Source organism: Paramormyrops kingsleyae, chromosome 1 (assembly GCF_048594095.1).
Source record: "Paramormyrops kingsleyae isolate MSU_618 chromosome 1, PKINGS_0.4, whole genome shotgun sequence".
Classification (NCBI taxonomy): domain Eukaryota; kingdom Metazoa; phylum Chordata; class Actinopteri; order Osteoglossiformes; family Mormyridae; genus Paramormyrops; species Paramormyrops kingsleyae.
The window spans coordinates 642,647-670,108 of record NC_132797.1 but is presented as its reverse complement, the minus strand read 5'-3'; the positions used below and the strand labels follow the sequence as shown (position 1 = coordinate 670,108).

Sequence of the window (27,462 nt, the reverse complement as noted above, 5' to 3'; positions counted from 1 at the left end):
TCATAAAGGGATGGACATGGTCAGAAACAATGCTCAGGTAGGCCGTGGCATTTAAACGATACCCAATTGGCACTAAGGGGCCTAAAGTGTGCCAAGAAAACATCCCCCACACCATTACACCACCACCACCAGCCTGCACAGTGGTAATAAGGCATGATGGATCCATGTTCTCATTCTGTTTACGCCAAATTCTGACTCTACCATTTGAATGTCTCAACAGAAATCGAGACTCATCAGACCAGGCAACATTTTTCCAGTCTTCAACTGTCCAATTTTGGTGAGCTCGTGCAAATTGTAGCCTCTTTTTCCTATTTGTAGTGGAGATGAGTGGTACCCGGTGGGGTCTTCTGCTGTGTTAGCCCATCCGCCTCAAGGTTGTGCGTGTTGTGGCTTCACAAATGCTTTGCTGCATACCTTGGTTGTAACAAGTGGTTATTTCAGTCAAAGTTGCTCTTCTATCAGCTTGAATCAGTCGGCCCATTCTCCTCTGACCTCTAGCATCAACAAGGCATTTTCACCCACAGGACTGCCGCATACTGGATATTTTTCCCTTTGCACACCATTCTTTGTAAACCCTAGAAATGGCTGTGCGTGAAAATCCCAGTAACTGAGCAGATTGTGAAATACTCAGACCGGCCCGTCTGGCACCAACAACCATGCCACGCTCAAAATTGCTTAAATCACCTTTCTTTCCCATTCTGACATTCAGTTTGGAGTTCAGGAGATTGTCTTGACCAGGACCACACCCCTAAATGCATTGAAGCAACTGCCATGTGATTGGTTGATTAGATAATTGCATTAATGAGAAATTGAACAGGTGTTCCTAATAATCCTTTAGGTGAGTGTATATTATATTATTATTAGTAGATAGATAGATAGATAGATAGATAGATAGATAGATAGATAGATAGATAGATAGATAGATAGTTAGATAGATAGATAGATAGATAGATAGATAGATAGATAGATAGATAGATAGATAGATAATGCAGCAGGCCCAGCACTTTCCATGAAAGCGCCAAGCTGCCTGTTCCTCTTGTTAGAGTGTGAAGGATATCCAAATGGATAGCGCAGGATCCTGACAGCTCACTCTATCGATCCGCTGTTCTTGAGTAGTGGACTTTTGAAGAGGAACGTGTGTTTGTCTTGTTTTGACAATGATCTCAGGCTGCGTGATGCCTTGTAACTCCTCAAAACAGAGATTTGTTTTTAAATATGACTCGTCACAGAAGAGCTACGCCTCTGGCTGTGCCGTGAGATTAGAACACACAGACTTTGGCCTTGTTCTTAGCCGAGGCTGTTTGGGCTTCTTCCTGTAAACATTGCCATTAATGGTGTTTCGACACTCCAGCAAGTCGAGATAGTTAACCTTGTCTTTTCTTAATCAGCCTTTTGAATCGCTGCTGTGTCCTGTGTTTATTTCTCAGCATTTAATTGGTGCTCTTACATCTGCTTCTGACTGTAACTAAAGATGCGCCCATACGCTCAATGCCACCTCATGCCATTTATAACACTGTGAAGAATGGAATTCTCAGGCAGTCTGCCCTCCTCCGATCAGGAGCTGCCGTCTCGTCCCTCCGCTCCCCCACTGGCCGTTGCTGAGGTCTATGTTCTATGGGCAGGTGCCAGCAGCGACGGCCATGATGAGTCCCCAGGTTATCACCCCGCAGCAGATGCAGGCCCTCCTCCAGCAGCAGGTGCTGTCCCCCCAGCAGCTGCAGGCCCTCCTCCAGCAGCAGCAAACAGTTATGCTGCAGCAGGTACAAAGTCCTCGCTTCCTACCGCACACCTGTTAGCGTGTCCCCTCCCCCACCCCGCCTCCTCCCGCACACCCGTTAGCGTGTCCCCTCCCCCATCCCGCCTCCTCCCGCACACCCATTAGCGTGTCCCCTCCCCCATCCCGCCTCCTCCCACACACCCGTTAGCGTGTCCCCTCCCCCATCCCGCCTCCTCCCACACACCTGTTAGCGTGTCCCCTCCCCCATCCCGCCTCCTCCCACACACCTGTTAGCGTGCCCACACCCCCACCCCGCCTCCTCCCACACACCCGTTAGCGTGTCCCCTCCCCCATCCCGCCTCTTCCCACACACCCGTTAGCGTGTCCCCTCCCCCATCCCGCCTCCTCCCACACACCCGTTATCGTGTCCCCTCCCCCATCCCGCCTCCTCCCACACACCCGTTATCGTGTCCCCTCCCCCATCCCGCCTCCTCCCACACACCCGTTATCGTGTCCCCTCCCCCATCCCGCCTCCTCCCACACACCCGTTATCGTGTCCCCTCCCCCATCCCGCCTCCTCCCACACACCCGTTAGCGTGTCCCCTCCCCCATCCCGCCTCCTCCCGCACACCCGTTAGCGTGTCCCCTCCCCCATCCCGCCTCCTCCCACACACCCGTTATCGTGTCCCCTCCCCCATCCCGCCTCCTCCCGCACACCTGTTAGCGTGTCCCCTCCCCCATCCCGCCTCCTCCCACACACCCGTTATCGTGTCCCCTCCCCCATCCCGCCTCCTCCCGCACACCCGTTAGCGTGTCCCCTCCCCCATCCCGCCTCCTCCCACACACCCGTTATCGTGTCCCCTCCCCCATCCCGCCTCCTCCCACACACCTGTTAGCGTGCCCACACCCCCACCCCGCCTCCTCCCACACACCTGTTAGCGTGTCCCCTCCCCCATCCCGCCTCCTCCCACACACCCGTTATCGTGTCCCCTCCCCCATCCCGCCTCCTCCCACACACCTGTTAGCGTGCCCACACCCCCACCCCGCCTCCTCCCACACACCCGTTAGCGTGTCCCCTCCCCCATCCCGCCTCCTCCCACACACCCGTTAGCGTGTCCCCTCCCCCATCCCGCCTCCTCCCACACACCCGTTATCGTGTCCCCTCCCCCATCCCGCCTCCTCCCACACACCCGTTATCGTGTCCCCTCCCCCATCCCGCCTCCTCCCACACACCCGTTATCGTGTCCCCTCCCCCATCCCGCCTCCTCCCACACACCCGTTATCGTGTCCCCTCCCCCATCCCACCTCCTCCCACACACCCGTTAGCGTGTCCCCTCCCCCATCCCGCCTCCTCCCGCACACCCGTTAGCGTGTCCCCTCCCCCATCCCGCCTCCTCCCACACACCCGTTATCGTGTCCCCTCCCCCATCCCGCCTCCTCCCTCACACCTGTTAGCGTGTCCCCTCCCCCATCCCGCCTCCTCCCACACACCCGTTATCGTGTCCCCTCCCCCATCCCGCCTCCTCCCACACACCTGTTAGCGTGTCCCCTCCCCCATCCCGCCTCCTCCCACACACCCGTTATCGTGTCCCCTCCCCCATCCCGCCTCCTCCCACACACCTGTTAGCGTGCCCCCACCCCCACCTCCTCACGCACACCTGTTAGTTGTTTACAGGCAGCAGGGTCAGGTTGCTGACAACTCTCTTTCTCTCACTCTCTCTTGCTCTCTCTCCCTTTCTGTCTGTTTGTCTGTCTCTCTCGCTCTCTCTCACACACACACACATCTCCATTTGCAGCAACATCTGCAGGAGTTTTACAAGAAGCAGCAGGAGCAGCTGCACCTTCAGCTGCTGCAGCAAACGCAGCCGGGAAAGCCGGCCAAAGAGGTACCGGTATGTCTGCAGATGTCCCGTGTGGCACAGGGGGGCGTAGGTGGGTCAGCTGACATGACCTAAACAAAACATAGGAGAAGCCCCCCACCCTCCCAGCCACAAACATCAGTTAAATACGGCTGCTATCAGGTACCAGGCAGTACAGGCCCTGCAGTTTTCCAGGGAGTGTGCCAAGCTCTGCCTTCCTGGTCGATCAAAGATAACAGCCAGTAGAAGTAGCCTCTCTCGCTCTTGAGGGCGACTGACCTTCTCATAGAGCGTCCATCTCGTAACACCATGCGGAGCCGACCGTCAGGTTCAACCCACCTAACATGAGCTTCTAACAGGACGCCGCTCTTCCTTCTCAAGCCCATGAGCAGGAGGGCAGAGAGGTTAGCAGGACAGTGCAATGCACCTACTTACCAGTCCTCCGCCAGCCCAGGGGGGCCCGCCTCACGGCTCCCTAAAGGCCCCGTTTATCTGGCTGAGGAAACACATGGCGGCAGCATCCATGCACATAGGGCTGCTTCATTACCGCCAGCCGGTCGGGCCGTGTTTATGGGTGATATCTCTGTGCTTAGTTACACACTGGGCTCGGTTGCTGCAGTCCTGATTGGTCGGGATGCCGAGCCCCGTCTGAGCGATAAGCTGCCAGCCATTGTTTTGTTGCCATGGTTACCGCTGTTGTTGTTGTTGTTTTTGTTGTCTCGCCTCTATATACACAAGAGGCAGCCTAGCCTGGGTAATAAACAGAAGGAGGAGAGCGGGGAAGAGGAGAGCTGCAGTCTGGCTCCCAGCTCTGTCCGCTCTCATCGTCTCTGTTCGGACCGCTGTAAGCAGGGATTGCCTGCGAACACTTTCTGGAAGGATCTTGGTTTCCGTGGCTGGCGGGGGCTCAGCGTGCCGGGGTAGCCGGGGGGTGCAAATAGACAAAAGCAGTGGGGGGGGGGGGGGTGTGCTGAGCTGAGGCGCCGCTGATCTCTGGCTCTCCATTGCAGTGGGGGGGTGGGCTGAGCTGAGGCGCCACTGATTTCTGGCTCTCCATCGCCACAGCAGCAGCACCTGGCCGCCCAGCAGCTCGTCTTCCAGCAGCAGCTGCTCCAGATGCAGCAGCTCCAGCAGCAGCAGCAGCACCTGCTCAGCCTGCAGCGCCAGGGGCTGCTCTCACTGCCGCCCAGCCAGCCTCTGCCCCCAGGTAGGTCCCCACACTGCGTGCCCGCCGATCCACTAGCCTGCAGCGCCAGGGTGCTGTCACTGCCGCCCAGCCAGCCTCTGCCCCCAGGTAGCTCCCCACACTGCGCGCCCGCCGATCCACTAGCCTGCAGCGCCAGGGGCTGCTCTCACTGCCGGCCAGCCAGCCTCTGCCCCCAGGTAGGTCCCCACACTGCGCGCCCGCCGATCCACTAGCCTGCAGCGCCAGGGGCTGCTCTCACTGCCGGCCAGCCAGCCTCTGCCCCCAGGTAGGTCCCCACACTGCGCGCCCGCCGATCCACTAGCCTGCAGCGCCAGGGGCTGCTCTCACTGCCGGCCAGCCAGCCTCTGCCCCCAGGTAGGTCCCCACACTGCGCGCCCGCCGATCCACTAGCCTGCAGCGCCAGGGGCTGCTCTCACTGCCGCCCAGCCAGCCTCTGCCCCCAGGTAGGTCCCCACACTGCGCGCCCGCCGATCCACTAGCCTGCAGCGCCAGGGGCTGCTCTCACTGCCGGCCAGCCAGCCTCTGCCCCCAGGTAGGTCCCCACACTGCGCGCCCGCCGATCCACTAGCCTGCAGCGCCAGGGGCTGCTCTCACTGCCGGCCAGCCAGCCTCTGCCCCCAGGTAGGTCCCCACACTGCGCGCCCGCCGATCCACTAGCCTGCAGTGCCAGGGGCTGCTCTCACTGCCGCCCAGCCAGCCTCTGCCCCCAGGTAGGTCCCCACACTGCCCGCCCGCCGATCCACTAGCCTGCAGCACCAGGGCCTGCTGTCACTGCTGCCCGGTCAACCTCTGGCCCCAGGTGGATCCCCACACCACCCGCCCGCTGATCCTCAATCTGCAGCACCTCATCCACTTGCCCCAAGTGGGTCCCCATGCTACTCGCCCACTGATCCACCACCTGCAGCAGCAGGGTCTGCTCCACCTGGCCCACCTCTGGCCCCTGGTAGGTCCCCACACCACCTGACTGCCAATCCGCCGCCTGCAGCACCACGGCCTGCTCTCACTGCCGCCCAGCCAGCCTCTGGCCCCAGGTGGGTCCCTATACCACCCGCCCATCCACCAGCCTGGAGCGCCAGGGCCTGCTCTCACTGCCGCCCAGCCAGCCTCTGGCCCCAGGTGGGTCCCTATACCACCTGCCCATCCACCAGCCTGGAGCGCCACGGCCTGCTCTCACTGCCGCCCAGCCAGCCTCTGGCCCCAGGTGGGTCCCTATACCACCTGCCCATCCACCAGGCTGGAGCGCCAGGGCCTGCTCTCACTGCCGCCCAGCCATCCAATGGTCCCAGATATGTCCCGCTCCCCTTAAGGGGTGCAGGCAGGACCACGTGGGGAGGGCTGGGGGACCTTAGAGATGGCCCTGTCCTAGTCTCTTTCTCTCTCTCTATCTTTTTCTCTCTCCCTCTGCCTGTCCCTCTCTTCCTCACTCCCCCCGCCCTTGCCACCTCTCTCTCCCTGTCCCCCTCTGTCTCTCCCTCCCTTCCTTGCTACTTCTATCTCTCTTACTCTCTCTCTCCCCCTCCCTCTCTTGCCACCTCTCTCTCTCCTTCCCTTCCTTGCTACGTCTCTCCCCCCCTCCCTTGCCGCCTCTCGCTTTCTGTCTCCCTGTCCCTTTCTCTCTCCCTCCCCCCTCCCTTGCCGCCTCTTGCTCTCTCCCTGTCCCTCTCTCTCTCTCTCTCTCCCTGTCCCAGTCTCTCTCTATCGCTCTCTCTCTATCTCTCTCTATCTCCCTCCCTTCCTTGCCACCTCTATCTCTCTCTCACTCTCTCTCCCCCTCCCTCTCTTGCCACCTCTCCCCCTCCCTCTCTTGCCACCTCTCTCCCCCCCTCCCTTGCCGCCTCTCGCTTTCTGTATCCCTGTCCCTCTCTTTCTCCCTCCCTCCCTAGTTGCCTCTCTCTCTTTGTCTCTCTCTCTCATCCTCTCATTCCCTTGTTGCTGCTGTTGTTGTTGTTATTGTTGTTTACCAGCAGCAGCCGCCACCCACAAGCCGGTCACGTCCGGTCCTCCATCACCCCCTTCCGCTTCTCACACCTGTCTGTCGAGCGACAGATTGCAGGAAACACTAATTTTTGCCTCAGTACCATTTCTTTTTCCCTCAAGTGTCTTGTTTTTTCCGTATGATGGAGGCAGTGGTCTGCAGCAGCTGAAGGTGTGTCTGTATTCTTCTGGAGGATAAGTGTGGGGGGGGGGGGGTGGCAAGCTGCCGTGTGAGCCGCGATGCACGATCTTCCGGTGTCCGCGATGCCGTAAGTCCCTCGTCGTTTACGGAAGCGATCGCCATCGCGAAAAAACATCAAATACAAGGGCCCCACACTGGTGAGAGACAGGAATATCGAGGTGGCTGTGGGAACAGGTCGACCGGGAACCACGAGAACCCAGAAGCTGGATGAAAAGGAGGCCAAACCCCCCACCCCATTTCCATGTTTGCTGGAGGATTGACTTGTTGACCTGATCTTCTTCCTTGTTTTATTTAACCAGAATAGATTATTATGTTAAGGTTGAAATACCCTGGAGAGGAGGGTTTTTTTTTTTTAAATCAGCCTGCAGTATTCTTCAGTAAACATCCAATGAGTCATTTACCAATGAGCGTGAAGTACTGTCCGAGTTGTCCTGGGTTAAGACTGCCTGTGAACAGTGGCTGTGCCCTTAGGGCAGGATAAACATGATAACCAAATTCATGTTCGTTCAGTGTTTCCTTGCTTCGTTTCTGTTTTGATCAGTGTTCAGGATGTTTTGCTTAGCAACGCCATGCTAATGGTGCTAACTGTCAGTGGCATTGGTGTTCACAGCCGGCCTGAGCCCTGTGGAGCTGCAGCAGCTGTGGAATGAAGTGACCGGCACCCACAACATGGAGGACGGCCCTGGTGGTGGGAAACACGCCTGCAGCCTCGACCTGACGACGACCAGCTCCTCCTCCACTACCTCCACCAGCACCTCCAAAGCCTCGCCACCCATTACGCACCACTCTGTATCCAATGGACCGTCCTCCATGCTGAGCTCCCGCCGAGAGAGGTTAGCACCGTCAAAAAGCGTCCAAGGATCCTTCTGATGAATTAGTCCTCGCTTAAGAGAGGCCCGTTACCTCTAGCTGGAGGAGACACAGCGTCTCACTTTCGTTTGTTCATTTGTTTGTTTGTTCAGCGGTTGATTAATGCATCTACTGTATCCCCAGCGATAGCGAGCACCCAATAGCCTGTTTTCTCCAAATCAAAAGCTGCGAGTGTGTGCAAACGGCCGCGGGAAATGTTGCAGGTACCCTCGGCGTGCATTAAGAATTTAAGCCGTTTTTCCCAGGCTTTTGAAATGACTTTGTTGCGCTGCTTGTCATATAAACAGAATACATGATGCAGAGAAGACTTTGTATAACGTTAATGCTTTTATATACAGCTCTGCCGCTATGAAAGGCTGCTCGAATATCAGTCTGTCATATGCATTATTTAAGCATTTCCGCAAAGTGGTGCGTGTGGAGCAGGTGCAGGTGGCTAGAGAGCTAACCGTACCCCACGATTCATTTAAGATAAGCAGCTAAGCCGTACACAAATCGCAGCCTCAGAAGAAGACAGCAAGCAGAAATGATCAGGGTATGGCAATGATTCAGGGCAGGTGCGTCTCTCCACATTCTACCCACAACCGGGCAGTGCCTGGTGGATGTCAGCTGGGCAGGGGCTGCTTGTGCTGCTGGCTACTGTCCCAGGAGGGTCAGACAAACTGAGAAACTGTAGCGGAGACATCAGATGGTACAAGTGGATAAGGGTATAATCTATAAACTGTGCAAATCACACTGCATCTTAAAAAAGCCATGTTAATGAATGATGTGGATCGTTGGGCTCCCTGAGTGTTAGGTAAGGACCATCTGTCCGTCTCTCTCTGTACAGCTCTGTGCATGAGGACATGGCCCCCTCGCACTCCCTATATGGCCATGGCGTCTGCAAGTGGCCCGGCTGCGAGAGCATCTGTGAGGACTTCAGCCAGTTTCTCAAGTAGGTACATCCGATTCCTCAAGTAGGTTCCTGTGCATAGGTATGTGTTAGGGGCGTGCGTCTCCATCAATGAGGACCTCAGCTAGTTCCTCAAATAGGTTCCTCTGCATAGGTATGTGTTAGGGGCGTGCATCTCCATCACTGAGGACTTCAGCCTGTTCCTCAAATAGGTTCCTCTGCATAGGTATGTGTTAGGGGCGTGCGTCTCCATCAATGAGGACTTCAGCCTGGTCCTCAAATAGGTTCCTGTGCATAGGTATGTGTTAGGGGCGTGCGTCTCCATCAATGAGGACTTCAGCCTGGTCCTCAAGTAGGTTCCTCTGCATAGGTATGTGTTAGGGGTGTGCGTCTCCATCACCGAGGACCTCAGCCAGGTCCTCAAATAGGTTCCTCTGCATAGGTATGTGTTAGGGGTGTGCGTCTCCATCACTGAGGACTTCAGCCTGTTCCTCAAATAGGTTCCTCTGCATAGGTATGTGTTAGGGGTGTGCGTCTCCATCACTGAGGACTTCAGCCTGGTCCTCAAATAGGTTCCTGTGCATAGGTATGTGTTAGGGGCGTGCGTCTCCATCAATGAGGACTTCAGCCTGGTCCTCAAGTAGGTTCCTCTGCATAGGTATGTGTTAGGGGCGTGCGTCTCCATCACTGAGGACCTCAGCCAGTTCCTCATGGAGGTTCCTCTGCATAGGTATGTGTTAGGGGCGTGCGTCTCCATCAATGAGGACCTCAGCCAGGTCCTCAAATAGGTTCCTCTGCATAGGTATGTGTTAGGGGTGTGCGTCTCCATCACCGAGGACCTCAGCCAGGTCCTCAAATAGGTTCCTCTGCATAGGTATGTGTTAGGGGCGTGCGTCTCCATCACTGAGGACCTCAGCCAGTTCCTCAAATAGGTTCCTCTGCATAGGTATGTGTTAGGGGCGTGCGTCTCCATCACTGAGGACCTCAGCCAGTTCCTCAAGTAGGTTCCTCTGCATAGGTATGTGTTAGGGGCGTGCGTCTCCATCACTGAGGACCTCAGCCAGTTCCTCAAATAGGTTCCTCTGCATAGGTATGTGTTAGGGGCGTGCGTCTCCATCATTGAGGACCTCAGCCAGTTCCTCAAATAGGTTCCTATGCATAGGTATGTGTTAGGGGCGTGCGTCTCCATCACTGAGGACCTCAGCCAGTTCCTCAAATAGGTTCCTGTGCATAGGTATGTGTTAGGGGCGTGCGTCTCCATCACTGAGGACTTCAGCCTGGTCCTCAAGTAGGTTCCTCTGCATAGGTATGTGTTAGAGGCGTGCGTCTCCATCACTGAGGACCTCAGCCAGTTCCTCAAATAGGTTCCTCTGCATAGGTATGTGTTAGGGGCGTGCGTCTCCATCATTGAGGACCTCAGCCAGTTCCTCAAATAGGTTCCTATGCATAGGTATGTGTTAGGGGCGTGCGTCTCCATCACTGAGGACCTCAGCCAGTTCCTCATGGAGGTTCCTCTGCATAGGTATGTGTTAGGGGCGTGCCTCTCCATCACCGAGGACTTCAGCCTGTTCCTCAAATAGGTTCCTGTGCATAGGTATGTGTTAGGGGCGTGCATCTCCATCACATAGGACTTCAGCCTGTTCCTCAAATAGGTTCCTCTGCATCGGTATGTGTTAGGGGCTTGAGTCTCCATCACTGAGGACCTCAGCGGGTTCTTCATGTAGGTTCCTCTGCATAGGTATGTGTTAGGGGGTTGTGTTTGTGTATATATTTCGGTCCCCACAAGGGAAAATTCAATTATATCTGTGACTGCAATCATAAAACTAAAAATTCCAAAAGACTTGTATTTTGTTTGGTTACGTATGGTTAAGGTTAAGGTTGGGTAGGGGTTAAGCTTGTCATTGTTGGTCTTTCCCATAGAAATGAATGGAAGGTCCTCATTCAGATAGGTACGCCAATGTGTCTTAATGTCCCCATAACGTGATAAATATCCGTTTTTTTCCCTTATGGGGACCAAGAAACCGGTCCCCATAAGGGAAAACTCTATTTTATAAAAATCGGTGACTGCTATGAAAAAACTAAAAATGCAAAAACTCTTGTATTTTGTTAGGTTACTTATGGTTATGGTTAGGGCAGGGTGGGGGTTAAGGTTGTCATAGTTAGCGTTAGCATTTTTCCCATTGAAATGAATGAGCGGTCCCCATAAGGATATGTTTACCCTACGTGTGTGTGTGTGTGTGTATGTGTGTGTTTGTGTGTGTGCCCCTCCGCACCTGCATGTCAGGTTCTAATCCATGTACCAAACAGAGTTCAGTGTCTGTGCCCGGACAGCCAGATGTTCTACAGGCTGGTAACGGGTCTCTGCAGGACGTCTGCAGGTTGACAGAGATGTTACATGGCTAAATGGATGTATTTCTCTCTTGAATTGGTACAGCTACTGGAATGAGCAAGCCTTTGGTGGTCTGTCAGCACTTTAGATAATTGGCTTGTTTTGTGGTTTCCATGATTTCATCAGAGGTGCATGTTTACAGTGGTGCCGCACTTTACTGCACATATTCTGTTTGGCCAGTAGGGGGTGTATTATGAAAGTAAGTGCACCTTTAACAGGTTGGAATCCCAGGAGGGCTGTTGCGTTTACGCAGTCATTACATTGTAAAATTCTGTCATCAAGTAACAGTATCTCCTAAACAATTAAATATTATAAATATTACATTATGTAAAGTTATTGAATCATTTACGTGATGGTACATAATGAAAGAATGTTAACTGAATCCCAATGTCAGTGCATTTTATGTAAAGCTTAGTAAGAAATACATATTTATTTTTTGTTCGACCTCTGCCTTTACTTAAAACATTGGAAAATTCTGGAATCTTACTGTATGTGTGAGGAGCGTGGAGGAACGTTCCGCAGTGCTCTGCCGTTCAGCTTGTGCTGTCCCATGGATGCTCAGAGCTGGGACATGTTCTGCAAAGGCCCTTAATTCCCCCCAGCTTTGGTTGTATGTCACTTTGAATAAAAGCATCTGCTAAAGAAATGAAATGTCAGTGGGAACAGGATATTGCCATGCTGGGGGGGGGGGGGTCCTATCTTTAGTGACACGCATCCTGGCCCTTCTCGCATTCATTAGTGTAATTAGGCTGGGTGATAGTTGGTCAGTGAAACGACAGAGTGAAAAGGGAGGGCAGGTGATAGGCTGGACCGTGTCACATGGTTTGTCCCATCAGGTGTCACAATTCTTATTAAGACTGCTGGGAATCCTGAAATAATAACAGAGGGCATTATGAGACCCTGCATGCTCTGAGAAGCCTCAGAAATGGCACAGGGGTCTCTGACTCGGACGAGAACGTCAAGCGCTGTCCTTTGACCGGCTGTTTTTAGCTCAGCATGAGCTGAGTCGGCTGGCATTTGCTATTTAAAAAAACACAGAAATAGTTTGTGTATCTACTGATCCCAGGGACCGTGGTGGCATGTTTGCCATGACCTGAGGTTCTGGTCTGTGCCAGTTGCAGCCAGCCTCTGCAGTCTGCCATATGACAGACAGATGAGTTTCACACACCCAGACACACACACACAGTGAGCTGCTTCTATTTCTGAAGTGGTCTTATGCCCTTAATACCAGCCTATCCCTGCTTGGAGGTCTTCCTCTGAGGGTTTCAGCAGGTCCTGCCTTAACGTCAGTGCTTCCTCCTTTACAGGCATCTGAACAGCGAGCACGCGCTGGACGACCGCAGCACAGCACAGTGCCGCGTCCAGATGCAGGTCGTGCAGCAGCTGGAGATACAGGTGTGTCTCTGTCACCCTCCGCAGTTCACACTGCAGGACCTTCCCCGTTCTTATGACCCAGAGCGACATATCTCCATTTTAAGAGATACACCTCTTTGTTAGTGATTTTCCATCTTTGGTATGTTATTATGCAAAGTGCTCGTCTATAGTGGTCTGTTTGCTTATTGTTATTAGTGCCGTTGTTACTCGCTGGGTTAACGAATTTCCCCTGGGATCAACTTTGAACCTTGACACTTCTTTCCTGTTGGATTATAATGGCTAACTTTGCCCCAGAGGAGCAAATCAGGTCTTTCAGGAAGAGCTTGGTGTGTTGCTGACCAGTATTTAGTCATCATCTCTCAGCTGCTGAAAAGAATGGGTCCTGCAGGAAGCCAGACACCGAGAGCAGGCCGGGGAATCGGGCTGGGACAGGATGGGATGGCCGTCACCCGATCGTCTTTATTTGATAGTCACAGTATTGCTAATGGCTGCCCAGGGCTGAAGTCCCACCCTTCTGTCCTTGATGAATTAGTTTATTCACCCATGACCACTGCTGGCCACCCCTTCCCTCGCCTGGGGGGGGGGCTAATGAAACCCAGCGCAGCCTTCGGTGTCGTCTCCGTGCTCTGCTCCGCCCCCAAGCCCAGTCCCTGTCACTCAGTTATATTGATGATGGTGGGCTGCAGGGGGGGCGCTAATCGGACCTCCAGGGGAGAGACGGACTGGAGGAGCCCTCACCCCCACTGCAGCTAGCAGCCCCAGGCTACTCGGCGGCCGTCTAATTTGCGGCCTGGAGGCCCGTTACCATCAGCACAGACCATGACCTGAATCCTGTTATTGACAAAAAAAAAGATGAAGTGTGATTTGTTATCCTGAGCCGCCGTGGCAGTACAAACGACCCCCCCCCCATTCTGAATCAAGCTAGTCTCAGGGACTCAGTCTGGGCATATTCAGGACTGGTCCCAGAGGTACGTACCTCAGAAGAGCACAGATCACCATGGCACAATGGCAGCATTGCTTGTTGCTAAAAATGGCCCCACACTTTCTGTTTCCATCTCCCCCTTGTCACAGCTTTCTAAAGAACGAGAAAGACTTCAGGCCATGATGGCTCACTTGCACATGAGGCCTTCGGAGCCCAAGCCACCGCCAAAACCGGTGAGTGTCCGTGGCGATGGGACTAGGACTGAGTGAGACCGACCAGCAGCAAGCGAAAAATGCCAGGGTGTCTGTGTCAACATGCAGTTTATGTCAGTGTATCTCAGTCAAAAGATTTTACACAGCATGCTTATGCACATCCTCTGTGTGGGAAATGCAGCTTTGTTTACCTCCTGCAATAGTACATTGGAATGCTTCTTCAATTATGCTATCGCACTCTGCAGTGTCCCACCCCAGTGTACCGAGGTACCAAAGAAGTACCCCAGCTGGTTTGGCACTTTTGGTACTGGAACTTTTGATTTGGATAGTCAACCGGAAGTCAATGCAAAAGCGAAAGTATCTAGAGTACCGTACCAAAAATAGGGTTCTGCGTGTGATGGAAAAGTGGCCTAAATGGTCTTGAGTGTATGATTGTGTGTGTTGCCCATGCAATGGACTGGGCCTGACCTGTCCCCGGTGTGTGTGCCCTACCGTGTGCAGCCTGTGAGAGGCTTTTAGCTTCCTCATAACTCTCCCCGGGACAAGTGTTCAGAGACAGTGATAGTCACCCTGTTTGTACACAGAAAAAAGTCTGTGGAAAAATGTTTTGATTGAGAAAAAAGCAATGTAACTATGTTACTATATAACTGTTAAATACCATGTCTGGGGTAAAATTTGCATTTTGATCAAAATGTCCCTCAGAATTCACCATGGTGTTGAAACAGGGCCACCAGAAACATCTAGCTATAGGCAGAAACATGGCTGACTCTATAGGCAGAAACACGGCCAGCTTTAACCATAGGCAGAAACACGGCCGGCTCTAGTCATAAGCAGAAACAGGGCCGGCTCTATCTATAAGCAAAAACACGGCCAGCTCTAGCCATAGGCAAAAACACGGCCGGCTCTAGCCATAGGCAAAAACACGGCCGGCTCTAGCCATAGGCAAAAACACGGCCGGCTCTAGCCATAGACAAAAACGTGGCCGACTATAGCCATAGGCAGAAACATGGCCAGCTCTAGCCATAGACAAAAACATGGCCGACTATAGCCACCGGAAGAAACATGGCCGGCTCTAGCTATAGGCAGAAACATAGCTGACTGTAGCCACAGGCAGAAACACGGCGGACTGTAGCCATAGGCAGAAACATGGCCGACTGTAGCCATAGGCAGAAACATGGCCGACTGTAGCTACAGGCAGAAACATGGTTAACTGTAGCCATAGGCAGAAACGGGGCCAGCTCTAGCCATAGGCAGAAACATGACCAACTGCAGCTACAGGCAGAAACAGGGCCAGCTCTAGCCGTAGGCAGAAACAGGGCCAGCTCTAGCCATAGGGAAAAACATGGTCGACTATTGCCGGTGGAAGAAAAATGGCCGGCTCTAGCTATAGGCAGAAACAGGGCTGGCTCTACCCATAGGCAGAAACATGGCCAGCTCTAGCCATAGACAAAAACATGGCCGACTATTGCCGGTGGAAGAAAAATGGCCGGCTCTAGCTATAGGCAGAAACAGGGCTGGCTCTACCCATAGGCAGAAACATGGCCTACTGTAGCCACAGGAAGAAACAGAGCTGTCTCTAGCTATAGGCAGAAACATGGCCGGCTCTAGCTATAGGCAGAAACACGGCCAGCTCTAGCCATAGACAAAAACATGGCCGACTATAGCCGCCGGAAGAAACATGGTCGGCTCTAGCTATAGGCAGAAACATTGACTGTAGCCACAGGCAGAAACAGGGCCGGCTCTAGCCATAGGCAGAAACATGACCGACTGTAGCTACAGGCAGAAACATGGCTGACTGTAGCCATAGGCAGAAACGGGGCCAGCTCTAGCCATAGGCAGAAACATGACCAACTGCAGCTACAGGCAGAAACAGGGCCAGCTCTAGCCGTAGGCAGAAACAGGGCCAGCTCTAGCCATAGGGAAAAACATGGTCGACTATTGCCGGTGGAAGAAAAATGGCCGGCTCTAGCTATAGGCAGAAACAGGGCTGGCTCTACCCATAGGCAGAAACATGGCCAGCTCTAGCCATAGACAAAAACATGGCCGACTATTGCCGGTGGAAGAAAAATGGCCGGCTCTAGCTATAGGCAGAAACAGGGCTGGCTCTACCCATAGGCAGAAACATGGCCTACTGTAGCCACAGGAAGAAACAGAGCTGTCTCTAGCTATAGGCAGAAACATGGCCGGCTCTAGCTATAGGCAGAAACACGGCCAGCTCTAGCCATAGACAAAAACATGGCCGACTATAGCCGCCGGAAGAAACATGGTCGGCTCTAGCTATAGGCAGAAACATTGACTGTAGCCACAGGCAGAAACAGGGCCGGCTCTAGCCATAGGCAGAAACATGACCGACTGTAGCTACAGGCAGAAACATGGCCGACTGTAGCCATAGGTAGAAACATGGCCGGCTCTAGCTATAGGCAGAAACATGGCCGACTGTAGCCAAAGGCAGAAACATGGCCGACTGTAGCCATAGGCAGAAACACGGCCGACTGTAGTCATAGGCAGAAACATGGCTGACTGTAGCCATAGGCAGAAACAGGGCCAGCTCTAGCCATAGGCAGAAACATGGCCGACTGTAGCTACAGGCAGAAACATGGTTAACTGTAGCCATAGGCAGAAACGGGGCCAGCTCTAGCCATAGGCAGAAACATGGCCGGCTCTAGCTACAGGCAAAAACATGGCCGACTATTGCCGGTGGAAGAAAAATGGCCGGCTCTAGCTATAGGCAGAAACATGGCCTACTGTAGCCACAGGAAGAAACAGAGCTGTCTCTAGCTATAGGCAGAAACATGGCCGGCTCTAGCTATAGGCAGAAACACGGCCAGCTCTAGCCATAGACAAAAACATGGCCGACTATAGCCGCCGGAAGAAACATGGTCGGCTCTAGCTATAGGCAGAAACATTGCTGACTGTAGCCACAGGCAGAAACAGGGCCGGCTCTAGCCATAGGCAGAAACATGACCGACTGTAGCTATAGGCAGAAACATGGCCGACTGTAGCCAAAGGCAGAAACATGGCCGACTGTAGCTATAGGCAAAAACATGGCCGACTGTATCCATATGCAGAAACATGGCCAGCTCTAGCCATAGGCAGAAACATGGCCGACTGTAGCCAAAGGCAGAAACATGGCTGACTGTAGCCATAGGCAGAAACACGGCCGACTGTAGTCATAGGCAGAAACATGGCTGACTGTAGCCATAGGCAGAAACAGGGCCAGCTCTAGCCATAGGCAGAAACATGGCCGACTGTAGCTACAGGCAGAAACATGGTTAACTGTAGCCATAGGCAGAAACGGGGCCAGCTCTAGCTATAGGCAGAAACATGGCCGGCTCTAGCTATAGGCAAAAACATGGCTGGCTCTAGCCATAGGCAGAAACATGGCCAACTGTATCCATATGCAGAAACATGGCCAGCTCTAGCCATAGGCAGAAACATGGCCGACTGTAGCCAAAGGCAGAAACATGGCTGACTGTAGCCATAGGCAGAAACACGGCCGACTGTAGTCATAGGCAGAAACATGGCCGACTGTAGCCAAAGGCAGAAACATGGCTGACTGTAGCCATAGGCAGAAACACGGCCGACTGTAGTCATAGGCAGAAACATGGCTGACTGTAGCCATAGGCAGAAACAGGGCCAGCTCTAGCCATAGGCAGAAACATGGCCGACTGTAGCTACAGGCAGAAACATGGTTAACTGTAGCCATAGGCAGAAACGGGGCCAGCTCTAGCTATAGGCAGAAACATGGCCCGCTCTAGCTATAGGCAAAAACATGGCTGGCTCTAGCCATAGGCAGAAACATGGCCAACTGTAGCCACAGGAAGAAACAGAGCTGCCTCTAGCCATAGGCAGAAACATGGCCGACTGTAGCCAAAGGCAGAAACATGGCTGACTGTAGCCATAGGCAGAAACACGGCCGACTGTAGTCATAGGCAGAAACATGGCCGACTGTAGCCAAAGGCAGAAACATGGCTGACTGTAGCTACAGGCAGAAACATGGTTAACTGTAGCCATAGGCAGAAACATGGCCGGCTCTAGCTATAGGCAAAAACATGGCCGACTATTGCCGGTGGAAGAAAAATGGCCGGCTCTAGCTATAGGCAGAAACATGGCTGGCTCTACCCATAGGCAGAAACATGGCCTACTGTAGCCACAGGAAGAAACAGAGCTGTCTCTAGCTATAGGCAGAAACATGGCTGACTGTAGCTACAGGCAGAAACATGGTTAACTGTAGCCATAGGCAGAAACATGGCCGGCTCTAGCTATAGGCAAAAACATGGCCGACTATTGCCGGTGGAAGAAAAATGGCCGGCTCTAGCTATAGGCAGAAACATGGCTGGCTCTACCCATAGGCAGAAACATGGCCTACTGTAGCCACAGGAAGAAACAGAGCTGTCTCTAGCTATAGGCAGAAACATGGCCGGCTCTAGCTATAGGCAGAAACACGGCCAGCTCTAGCCATAGACAAAAACATGGCCGACTATAGCCGCCGGAAGAAATATGGTCGGCTCTAGCTATAGGCAGAAACATTGCTGACTGTAGCCACAGGCAGAAACAGGGCCGGCTCTAGCCATAGGCAGAAACATGACCGACTGTAGCTACAGGCAGAAACATGGCCAACTGTAGCCATAGGTAGAAACATAGCCGGCTCCAGCTATAGGCAGAAACATGGCCGACTGTAGCCAAAGGCAGAAACATGGCCGACTGTAGCTATAGGCAAAAACATGGCCGACTGTATCCATATGCAGAAACATGGCCAGCTCTAGCCATAGGCAGAAACATGGCCGACTGTAGCCAAAGGCAGAAACATGGCTGACTGTAGCCATAGGCAGAAACACGGCCGACTGTAGTCATAGGCAGAAACATGGCTGACTGTAGCCATAGGCAGAAACAGGGCCAGCTCTAGCCATAGGCAGAAACATGGCCGACTGTAGCTACAGGCAGAAACATGGTTAACTGTAGCCATAGGCATAAACGGGGCCAGCTCTAGCTATAGGCAGAAACATGGCCGGCTCTAGCTATAGGCAAAAACATGGTTAACTGTAGCCATAGGCATAAACGGGGCCAGCTCTAGCTATAGGCAGAAACATGGCCGGCTCTAGCTATAGGCAAAAACATGGCTGGCTCTAGCCATAGGCAGAAACATGGCCAACTGTATCCATATGCAGAAACATGGCCAGCTCTAGCCACAGGAAGAAACATGGCCGACTGTAGCCATAGGCAGAAACATGGCCGACTGTAGCTACAGGCAGAAACATGGTTAACTGTAGCCATAGGCAGAAACATGGCCAGCTCTAGCCACAGGAAGAAACAGAGCTGCCTCTAGCTATAGGCAGAAACGGGGACGGCTATAGCTATAGGCAGAATGTAACCACAGGCAGAAACGGGTTTGGCTCCAGCCATTGGTGGAAATATGGTCGGCTTTAGCCATAGGTGGAAACAGGGCCGACCGTAACCATAGATAGAAATGGGGTTGACTACAGGCATAGGTGGAAATGGGACTGGCTCAGTCTATAGGCAGAAACAAGGCCAACTATAGACATAGGTGGAAACAGGGCCGACCGTAACCATAGGCAGAAATGGGGTCGACTGAAGGCATAGGAGGAAATGGTACTGGCTCTGTCTATAGGCAGAAATATGGTTAACTGTAGCCATAGGCAGAAACGGGGCTGGCTCTACCCATAGGCAGAAACATGGTTAACTGTAGTCATAGGCAGAAACAGGGCTGGCTCTACCTATAGGCGGAAGTAGGATAAATGTAGAAAAATTCTAAATGTAGAGCCAGCCCTGGGATGAATGAATGGATGGATGGATGGATGGATGTGTGTACCCAACAGAGTTCAGTTGTAATAGTGTGGTATATCCATGGCAGTGGTCACTTATCATAGCTGTTAGACTTCTCTACATGTTTTGACCCAACTCGCTCATCTAGAATGTGGAAAACAACTCTCTGGCCAGCAGGGGCTGTTTTTGGCTGTGTTACCATAGCAGCATTTGCAGCTCTGTGGAGTTTAAAGAGAGACATCAGATAACAATGTAGGTTATTAACAACTAAGGCTCCAGCTGTCGAACAGCCAGCCAGACCTTGCTGACATGGCGTGGACTTCAAACATGACACCTGCGCAGAGCATGATGCACAGGGCTTCAGCTGGATTTGTCTGACTGATATCTTTAAGTATTTATTTGATTGTATCATGTAAATATTATCTGGACAAGAAGACTGGTGTATAGCGGCGGTGGAAATATGATTCTTATTTTAATAGGATCATTTTCCTCATCACTTCCCATTGCATAAAGTAGATAATCATATGATAGATAATTACCCTATAATTCCATCAGGAATCTACAGCTTCATTCCTCTCACTCCCAATTAATTACACAATCAGCATTTTTCCCCCAGATCTCCAACAGTGTGGTTACATCTCCACTAATGAAGAGTTTTCAGCCCCTGATCGGCAACTGCATATGAATGAGCAATATACACGAGGCTTCTCTTTAAATAAGGCACACCTGAAAGAATTGCTAATTGCATTTGATGGCAAGCAATTAAAACAGAATGGTAACGAGCAGTTTAAAAATGGAGTTGTTACGTTGTACTTAGTGGTGTAAAATACCCATTTAACATATGCTAAAAATATCCGCTGCAGAAACGATTCCTCGCTTACAGTGTTGTCCATTGGCTGTTAGCTCTCAGTCGTGCTTTCAATAGGCTGATAAGTGGTGCTTACCGGTGCTGTCAGCCCCCTGCCATGTTCATCCCACAGTCACGTGAAACCCACGAGGGCTGAGCCGACTTAGTGTCATGTTAGTGGGGTATAAGGCCAGAAAAACTTTTGGCATCTGCCGTTATTATTCCTCGTTAAAGAGAGATGGCCGAGGGCTGATCGGCCATTTGCCCAAAACGTAGAAAACAAAGTCAAAGACAAGTGATGCAAGAGTAAGCAGCCAGCAAAGAGTGTCATGCAGCACATGAGACATAAAGCACTGTGGGACATGTCAGTAGCGGATCCCTACCTGTGAGACGCTTTGGCAACACGTGTGCAGCACAGCTAGGTATAGCTGTCAACTGGTTATGCAAATAGCAGGTTTATAAAGGTTTCCTGGCTGGTGGATCCCCACTGTGTGATCCAGCAAGGAAACAAAGGTGTTCCCACTGGAGGATCCATTGGGTGATCCAGCAGGATAGCAAAGGAACCCTAGCTGGAGGACCCACTGGGTGATCTGGCAGGGTAACAAAAGTGTCCGGACTGGAGTATTTGATGATCCACTATGTGATCCAGCAGAGTAACAAAGGTGTCCCAACTGGAGGATGCACTGGGTGATCCAGCAGGGTAACATCGTGTGGGGCAGTAGGGGGTGTGGAATACCAGGAAGGGAAAGGGCATGCTCGTTACAGTAGCGCTGGCACGATTCCCAAAATGAACAAACCGAGAATTTAATAATCAGTTTTCATATGTTAATTCCCTGAACTCACGAACAGATCGGCCCATTCATGGTGGGTGTGTGTGCATATGAGGCACTCCCACAAAGCATGATCAATCAGCTCTGAGTTTATTTTCATCCTGTTACAGGAGCCCCTGCTTGTGCTGACAAATGAGGTGGGGGTCGGGAGAGGGCTTTTCTCAGACAGCAACCAGATTTCACTTTCTTTTTTTTTGTATACGTCTTCAACTGCTATTTTCATTACAGTGCTTGATCTTACCCAGAGTGCAAAGCTCCCCTAAGGGGTAACAATTTGTAAATACAGCTGTGCCATTCTTCAAATACTAATGTATAAACTGTGAATAATGTACCGTGAGCTGTGCTGAAAAGTAGCTGGCAGTTGGCTCAGTCATTTTGTGTGTCTGTGTTTATGTCTTTGTGTGTGTGTGTGTGTGTGTGTGTGAGAGAGAGAGAGAGATTGGTGTTTCTTGGCAAGGCCTCGCTTACCTTTCATGAGATAAGGGCACGTTGTCTCACAGCAGGTGTGCCACTACAGATTTTCTGTCCCATGAAGGCTTATCATATTGGGTCCCCAACCCAGACCAAACTTTTAGGGTCCCAGTCACTTGAGGGCCCTTGGAATCATCCCAACTTTCCCCTCCTTTACAGTGCCTCTGCCTCGCAGCACTCCAGAAATCACTCCATCTCATACCTGCAATCTCAGAATGTCGGTGTGAGATGGAAATCCATGCCCCCCCCAATAAGCATTGAATCTTACCATTACCATCAATTAACACGTGTGGAATTTCACTCAAGACTATAAAATCCACATGCTTTATTTACCGGTTAAAAATGGCGGGGAAACAATGCTGCTTTTACCAGCAGATTTGAATTTGAAGATCATATTAGCATTATAATCCACAAACGCTGCTCCTCTCCTCTGCTCTTCAGCCAGAGCAGAGTGTCCATTAGGAGGTGAACTCATATGGTCGTACAGAACAAAGCAGGATGAAGACATGTTGGATAAAGCTGCAGAATATCACGATAATTTTCGGTTAATGTAACTGGATAATTGCTTGCTGATGGGAATATGGATTTATGGTTTTCGAACCTGTGTTTTTTAAGTAGCAGAGCTCACCTTGTTTTCTGTCCCTTTCCTCTCATGGACCACCACAGCTGAATCTGGTGTCTAACGTCAGCATGACTAAGAACCTGCCGTCGGCTCCCCCCCCGAATGCACCCCCCGCACCCACCACCCCGACTGCCCCGGTCACCCCGATGACCCAGGTGCCCCCAGTTCTCAGTCCTGCCAGCCTGCCCAGCATGGGGGCCATGCGCAGGCGCCACTCAGACAAGTTCTCCATCTCCATGTCCTCAGGTAGCGTGATCCACAAACCAGGAGCAAACCATAGGGCAGCCTGGCGTATCCCTAATACCATGATTTTTAAGGCAACTTTTCTGTTATCATTCATTCATTTATAGCATGAGTTTCTGCCGTATATATAATTATTACAGCTGCTCTTTAAGGTGAACATCCTGCTCCTACAAGCAACAAAGCATGTGCCTGAAACTGAACAAATACATCATGTAGGCAGGGTTACTGTATGGCTAAGCATGAGAAGTCTAACATCTAAAGGATTTTAAATGTGCTGTGATTGTTGGTGACTGCCAGGGTGCTCCCAGCATGTCAGACACTGCCGCCCTCCTGGGATTTTCTGGTACTACAGTGGCAGAGACTGCTGTGATAAAGAGAAACATCCAGCCAATCTCATTAAAGCTAACAGGAAGGTCACAAGTGACACAATAACAGTGCAGTGCTACAGCAGTGTGCAGAAAGGCCTCTCTGAATGCATAACTAGTCCAGCCTTCAAATGGCTCAGGAGACCAAGGGGGTTCAACCTGGTACTACATAGCAAAACCTAAGAAAGTAGGCAGTAACTCAGGTACTTGGTCAAAAATATGAATACCTTATATATGAGTGTGCGTGTGCATGTGTGTGTATTCATACATACATGGGTGTGTGTGTGTACATATATGCAAATGTGCATCTGTATACTATGCACATACAGTATATTAGTAAACATAAACTCAATTTAGTATATGCTAGGCACATATGTTACATGTGTATACAGGCAGTTCCCAGGTCACCAATGAAATCCGATGAAGTCTGTAGGTAGGATCAATAATGCTACAGCACATAATAATAATAATAATAATAATAATAATAATAATAATAATAATAATGATAAAAGTAAATACAAGTACTGTACCTTGAGCCGATGAACTGGCGTAGCCATGCAATCTTTTCATGAACGTCACAAAGTGCTGTGCGTTCATTATTATGAACCATTAATAACCTGAATGTTTAATTTAACAGGCTTTATGGCAGTCCGTCTGTAAGTGTAAGTTGTCCATAAGCCTGACATTCCTAGCCCAGGGACTCACTGTACTATGCACATACATATACTATGCATACTATATTGTTATGCTGATTTTACCTATGGAGACATTAATACATTCAGTGAATGTTTGCATGAGCTCATGAATTTAAATATGTCCTCTTTGATATTTATGTTTACTTAGGATTGCTCATCACTTTGTAGGGCGTAGATTATTCAAAGTCATACACAGTATCTACATGGGTCTAATTTAATTCCTGTTCCTGCATAAATGCTGGAGATTTCTAATGACGTGGATTAATTAAAACATAATACACTTATGTAGACATAGGCTTACCTGTTGTTGTTTTTTCTTTTTTTGTATAATAAATCGAAAATGATTTTTGTACCTAAAGGGCTAGAATAAGTGAAGAGGATGACCCAATGTTTCTCTTCCTCCAGAGATCGCCCCAAACTATGAATTTTACAAGAATGCAGATGTTAGGCCACCATTTACATATGCAACGCTCATAAGGCAGGTAAGTGGGAAATAAATCGTCTCTCTGATGAGATTAAAAATGAATTGCTAGCTTAAGAATGGCAGTTTGGAGATAGTGTGGCCCCTGCCTGTTATTTTGCCGCTGTCCCTCTTCAGGCCATCATGGAATCATCTGATTGGCAGCTAACACTAAATGAGATATATAGCTGGTTCACACGCACCTTTGCCTACTTCAGACGCAACGCTGCAACATGGAAGGTGGGTCCTCTGTCATCTCCTAAATATACCTTTTTTATTAGAACTTTGCCCCCTTTTCAGTCCAGTCGCCTGAGCTGAAGTTGTAATTAATTGGCAAGACCAGCGTGTTCTATGCTGGCACTTTCTGCATTTGCATAAGCAGTTTGTTGGTACCCTGTAGGCAATGCTGTGAACTTGTGAGGTGCCAGAGCTCAAAAAGACCACCCTGCTGTCATACACGCAAATCAATATTTAACAACAATAGTGTTCTGTTAGTTTCTTAAATACATAACAATGCCACATTTGTTACATCAAACTTTTCAGCTTCCACAAACGCTGCTCCTCTCCTCACTCTCTCTGCTTGTTCTCATTAGCATTAGCGTCCACAAACGCTGCTCCTCTCCTCACTCTCTCTGCTTGTTCTCATTAGCATTAGCGTCCACAAACGCTGCTCCTCTCCTCGCTCTCTCTGCTTGTTCTCATTAACATTAGCGTCCACAAACGCTGCTCCTCTCCTCGCTCTCTCTGCTTGTTCTCATTAGCATTAGCGTCCACAAACGCTGCTCCTCTCCTCGCTCTCTCTGCTTGTTCTCATTAGCATTAGCGTCCACAAACGCTGCTCCTCTCCTCACTGTCTCTGCTTGTTCTCATTAGCATTAGCATCCACAAGCGCTGCTCCTCTCCTCGCTCTCTCTGCTTGTTCTCATTAGCATTAGCGTCCAGAAACGCTGCTCCTCTCCTTGCTGTCTCTGCTTGTTCTCATTAGCATTAGCGTCCACAAGCGCTGCTCCTCTCCTCACTGTCTCTGCTTGTTCTCATTAGCATTAGCATCCACAAGCGCTGCTCCTCTCCACACTGTCTCTGCTTTTTCAAAGAAATTGTACATATTACTGTCTTTTCTGCATTTTATTTTAATTATTTTGCTGTGACAACCGAGCATGTAACCTTGTTTATTTTAGTGGCCAAAAAATTGATTTTTCTGCACATGCATGGTGCAGTTTGTCCCTTTGAAATCGAGTCAGATAAGCGAAACATTCTAATTTAGGCCGATGTATTTAAAAAAATCACACAAGACAAACAATTTTAGAAATATACATTTCTGTAGGGGGGCGGCATGGTGGTGCAGTGGTTAGCACTGTTGCCTCACACCTCTGGGACCTGGGTTCAAGTCTCTGCTTGGGTCACATGTGTGTGGAGTTTGCACAGTCCAAAGACATGCTGAGGCTAATTGGAGTTGCTAAATTGCCCTTAGGTGTGCATGTGTGCGTGTGTGTGTGCCTGCCTTGTGATGGGCTGGCCCCCATCCAGGGTTGTTCCCTGCCTCATGCCTGTAGCTTCCAGGATAGGCTCCAGACCCCCTGTGACTCAGAAGGATAAGCAGGTTGGACAATGGATGGATGGATGGGTGGACATTTCTTTAGTTCATTTTGCATTTATTCTAAAGGTTACCCGATGTTAATGTTCAGTTTAATTACACTGGGTGTAGCGTTTGAGGTGGCGGAGCCCAGGCTGCTCGGAGGCAGGGTCCCGGGGCTGAGCTCCAGCACTAATTAAGCACTATAGGTAGACAGAATGATAGGTAATGCGTGCATCAGATTCCTGCATTAGCACATAAGGTAAACAGGATGTGGGGTTTTGTTCATGTTCCCCAAAGTGCAAATATCAGACTCCACCTATGCCTAAAGAGATATTTCCTACATCTTTCTCTTTGTAGAAGGGTAACTAGATAAGAGAACTCTGAGGTAGAAATGACCTAGAGTCAAGCACTGACATGTCAAGTAGCCAGTAGCTATTTAAGACATGGCGGGGGGAGGGGTTCACATGTGTGTGGAGTTTGCATGTTCTCCTCGTGTCGTCGTGGGGTTTCCTCCGGGTACTCCGGTTTCCCTCCACAGTCCAAAGACATGCTGAGGCTAATTGGAGTTACTAAATTGCCCATAGGTGTGCGTGAATGGTGTGTGAGTGTGCCCTGCGATGGGCTGGCCCTCTGTCCTGGGTTGTTCCCTGCCTCGTGCCCATTGCTTCCGGGATAGGCTCCGGACTCCCCGCAACCTAGTAGGACAAGCGGGTTGGAAAATGGATGGATGGATGGACGGGAGGAGGGGTACAAATCGGGATTTGGGGGGTTTCTTGGTGCCAGATTAGCTATTGTGAATGAACCTGGGTCTGAAGGCAGGAGATGCTGGTGAGCAGAGGGATTTGTCTACCTTAGGTAGTGTTTATCACATCTCACACCACGCGTTCACATGGGGCCCCCAAAAGCCCCCCATTAGCTACAAATAGTCATTAAATTAAATATTAAATGAATGCATTTATTTAGGAGATGCCAAACCAGCTAGCTACCATCTTCGGACTATACACACTAGCTATTTATTTAGTTTTTGAAACATTTGGGTTGGGGGGGGCAATGTAACTTTTAGGTTGGGGCACCAGAAAAAACAAAACTGCCTTTGTTTACGAGATGTTTGCTTGCTTTCTTTAATGCTGGGGAACCATCAGGTGTGTTTGTTTGTTCAGCTAAGCTCAAGCTTCAGAATATATGCATATAGAGTTAATATTTATTAAAATAGCATTGTTTGTGTTTCACACATTTTACATGCATTGCAAAGATCAGGGAATGTACAGTTCACATGCACAATAAAATGTAATTAGTTATATTTACATGTGGGTGTCACATTTGTTTTATAGAGTATTAAAAGAGGGACGTGCTGTGGACCAGTCATGTGATTAAGTGGGAGAGATTTTACAAAGATATGAAAGGTGATTTAATATGTGAGCCTGAACTCATCAGTCCAGCTGGGACCCAGCCCTCATTCTGAAAAGCTTATTAGTTCTAACTATATAGCATGCATAATAAAACTGCTCATTTGCTCATTAATATTAAAATGATCATATTCAGAGCCATGGGCATTAAGATCAATCAAATCCTTGGTTTTCAGGTCAGATGTGAGATGTGCTTATGAGTTTTTATGGATTTCCTCCCTATGAGCAAAACCAGCTCTTCCCAGACATGGAATTATGACTGAAATGTCCCTGAAATGAAACAATAGGTTGATATTTTATGAAATGTCTTTGATATTTTAATTAGGATCATTTGCATATATATGGAAAGTGTATTGCAAATAGCAAATTTATACAAACTGTAATTTTGTAAGACATAATGACGGTATGTGTTTTTTACAAGATCATTGAAAAGTCATTTCTTTGCTGAGACTTACAGATTTTTGTACTTTTTATTTTTAATTTTTGCATTTTTATTTTAATGTATTTTTTATGAATAGTGTATCTGTGGCTTAATTCTTGCCTAAATT

The 27,462-nt window shown here is 50.3% G+C and overlaps 1 protein-coding gene across 6 annotated transcripts in view; it reads left to right on the top strand.

The window, feature by feature from the left end:
* LOC111854601 (forkhead box protein P2-like) overlaps positions 1-27,462 on the top strand; it is a 110,652-nt gene that overhangs the window by 70,565 nt on the left and 12,625 nt on the right. For 3 of the 6 annotated variants that reach the window (XM_072711000.1, XM_072711022.1, XM_072711149.1), the window contains exons 4-13: positions 1,623-1,760; positions 3,514-3,609; positions 4,642-4,783; positions 7,570-7,792; positions 8,656-8,760; positions 12,415-12,502; positions 13,553-13,636; positions 22,214-22,415; positions 23,878-23,954; positions 24,071-24,172. In XM_072711000.1, coding sequence (XP_072567101.1) covers positions 1,623-1,760; positions 3,514-3,609; positions 4,642-4,783; positions 7,570-7,792; positions 8,656-8,760; positions 12,415-12,502; positions 13,553-13,636; positions 22,214-22,415; positions 23,878-23,954; positions 24,071-24,172 — 1,257 coding nt within the window. Of the gene's footprint in view, positions 1-163; positions 278-1,622; positions 1,761-3,513; positions 3,610-4,641; positions 4,784-7,569; positions 7,793-8,655; positions 8,761-12,414; positions 12,503-13,552; positions 13,637-22,213; positions 22,416-23,877; positions 23,955-24,070; positions 24,173-27,462 lie in introns of those variants that run through there. The other 3 variants (XM_072711123.1, XM_072711110.1, XM_072711062.1) reach the window with 3 other exon arrangements.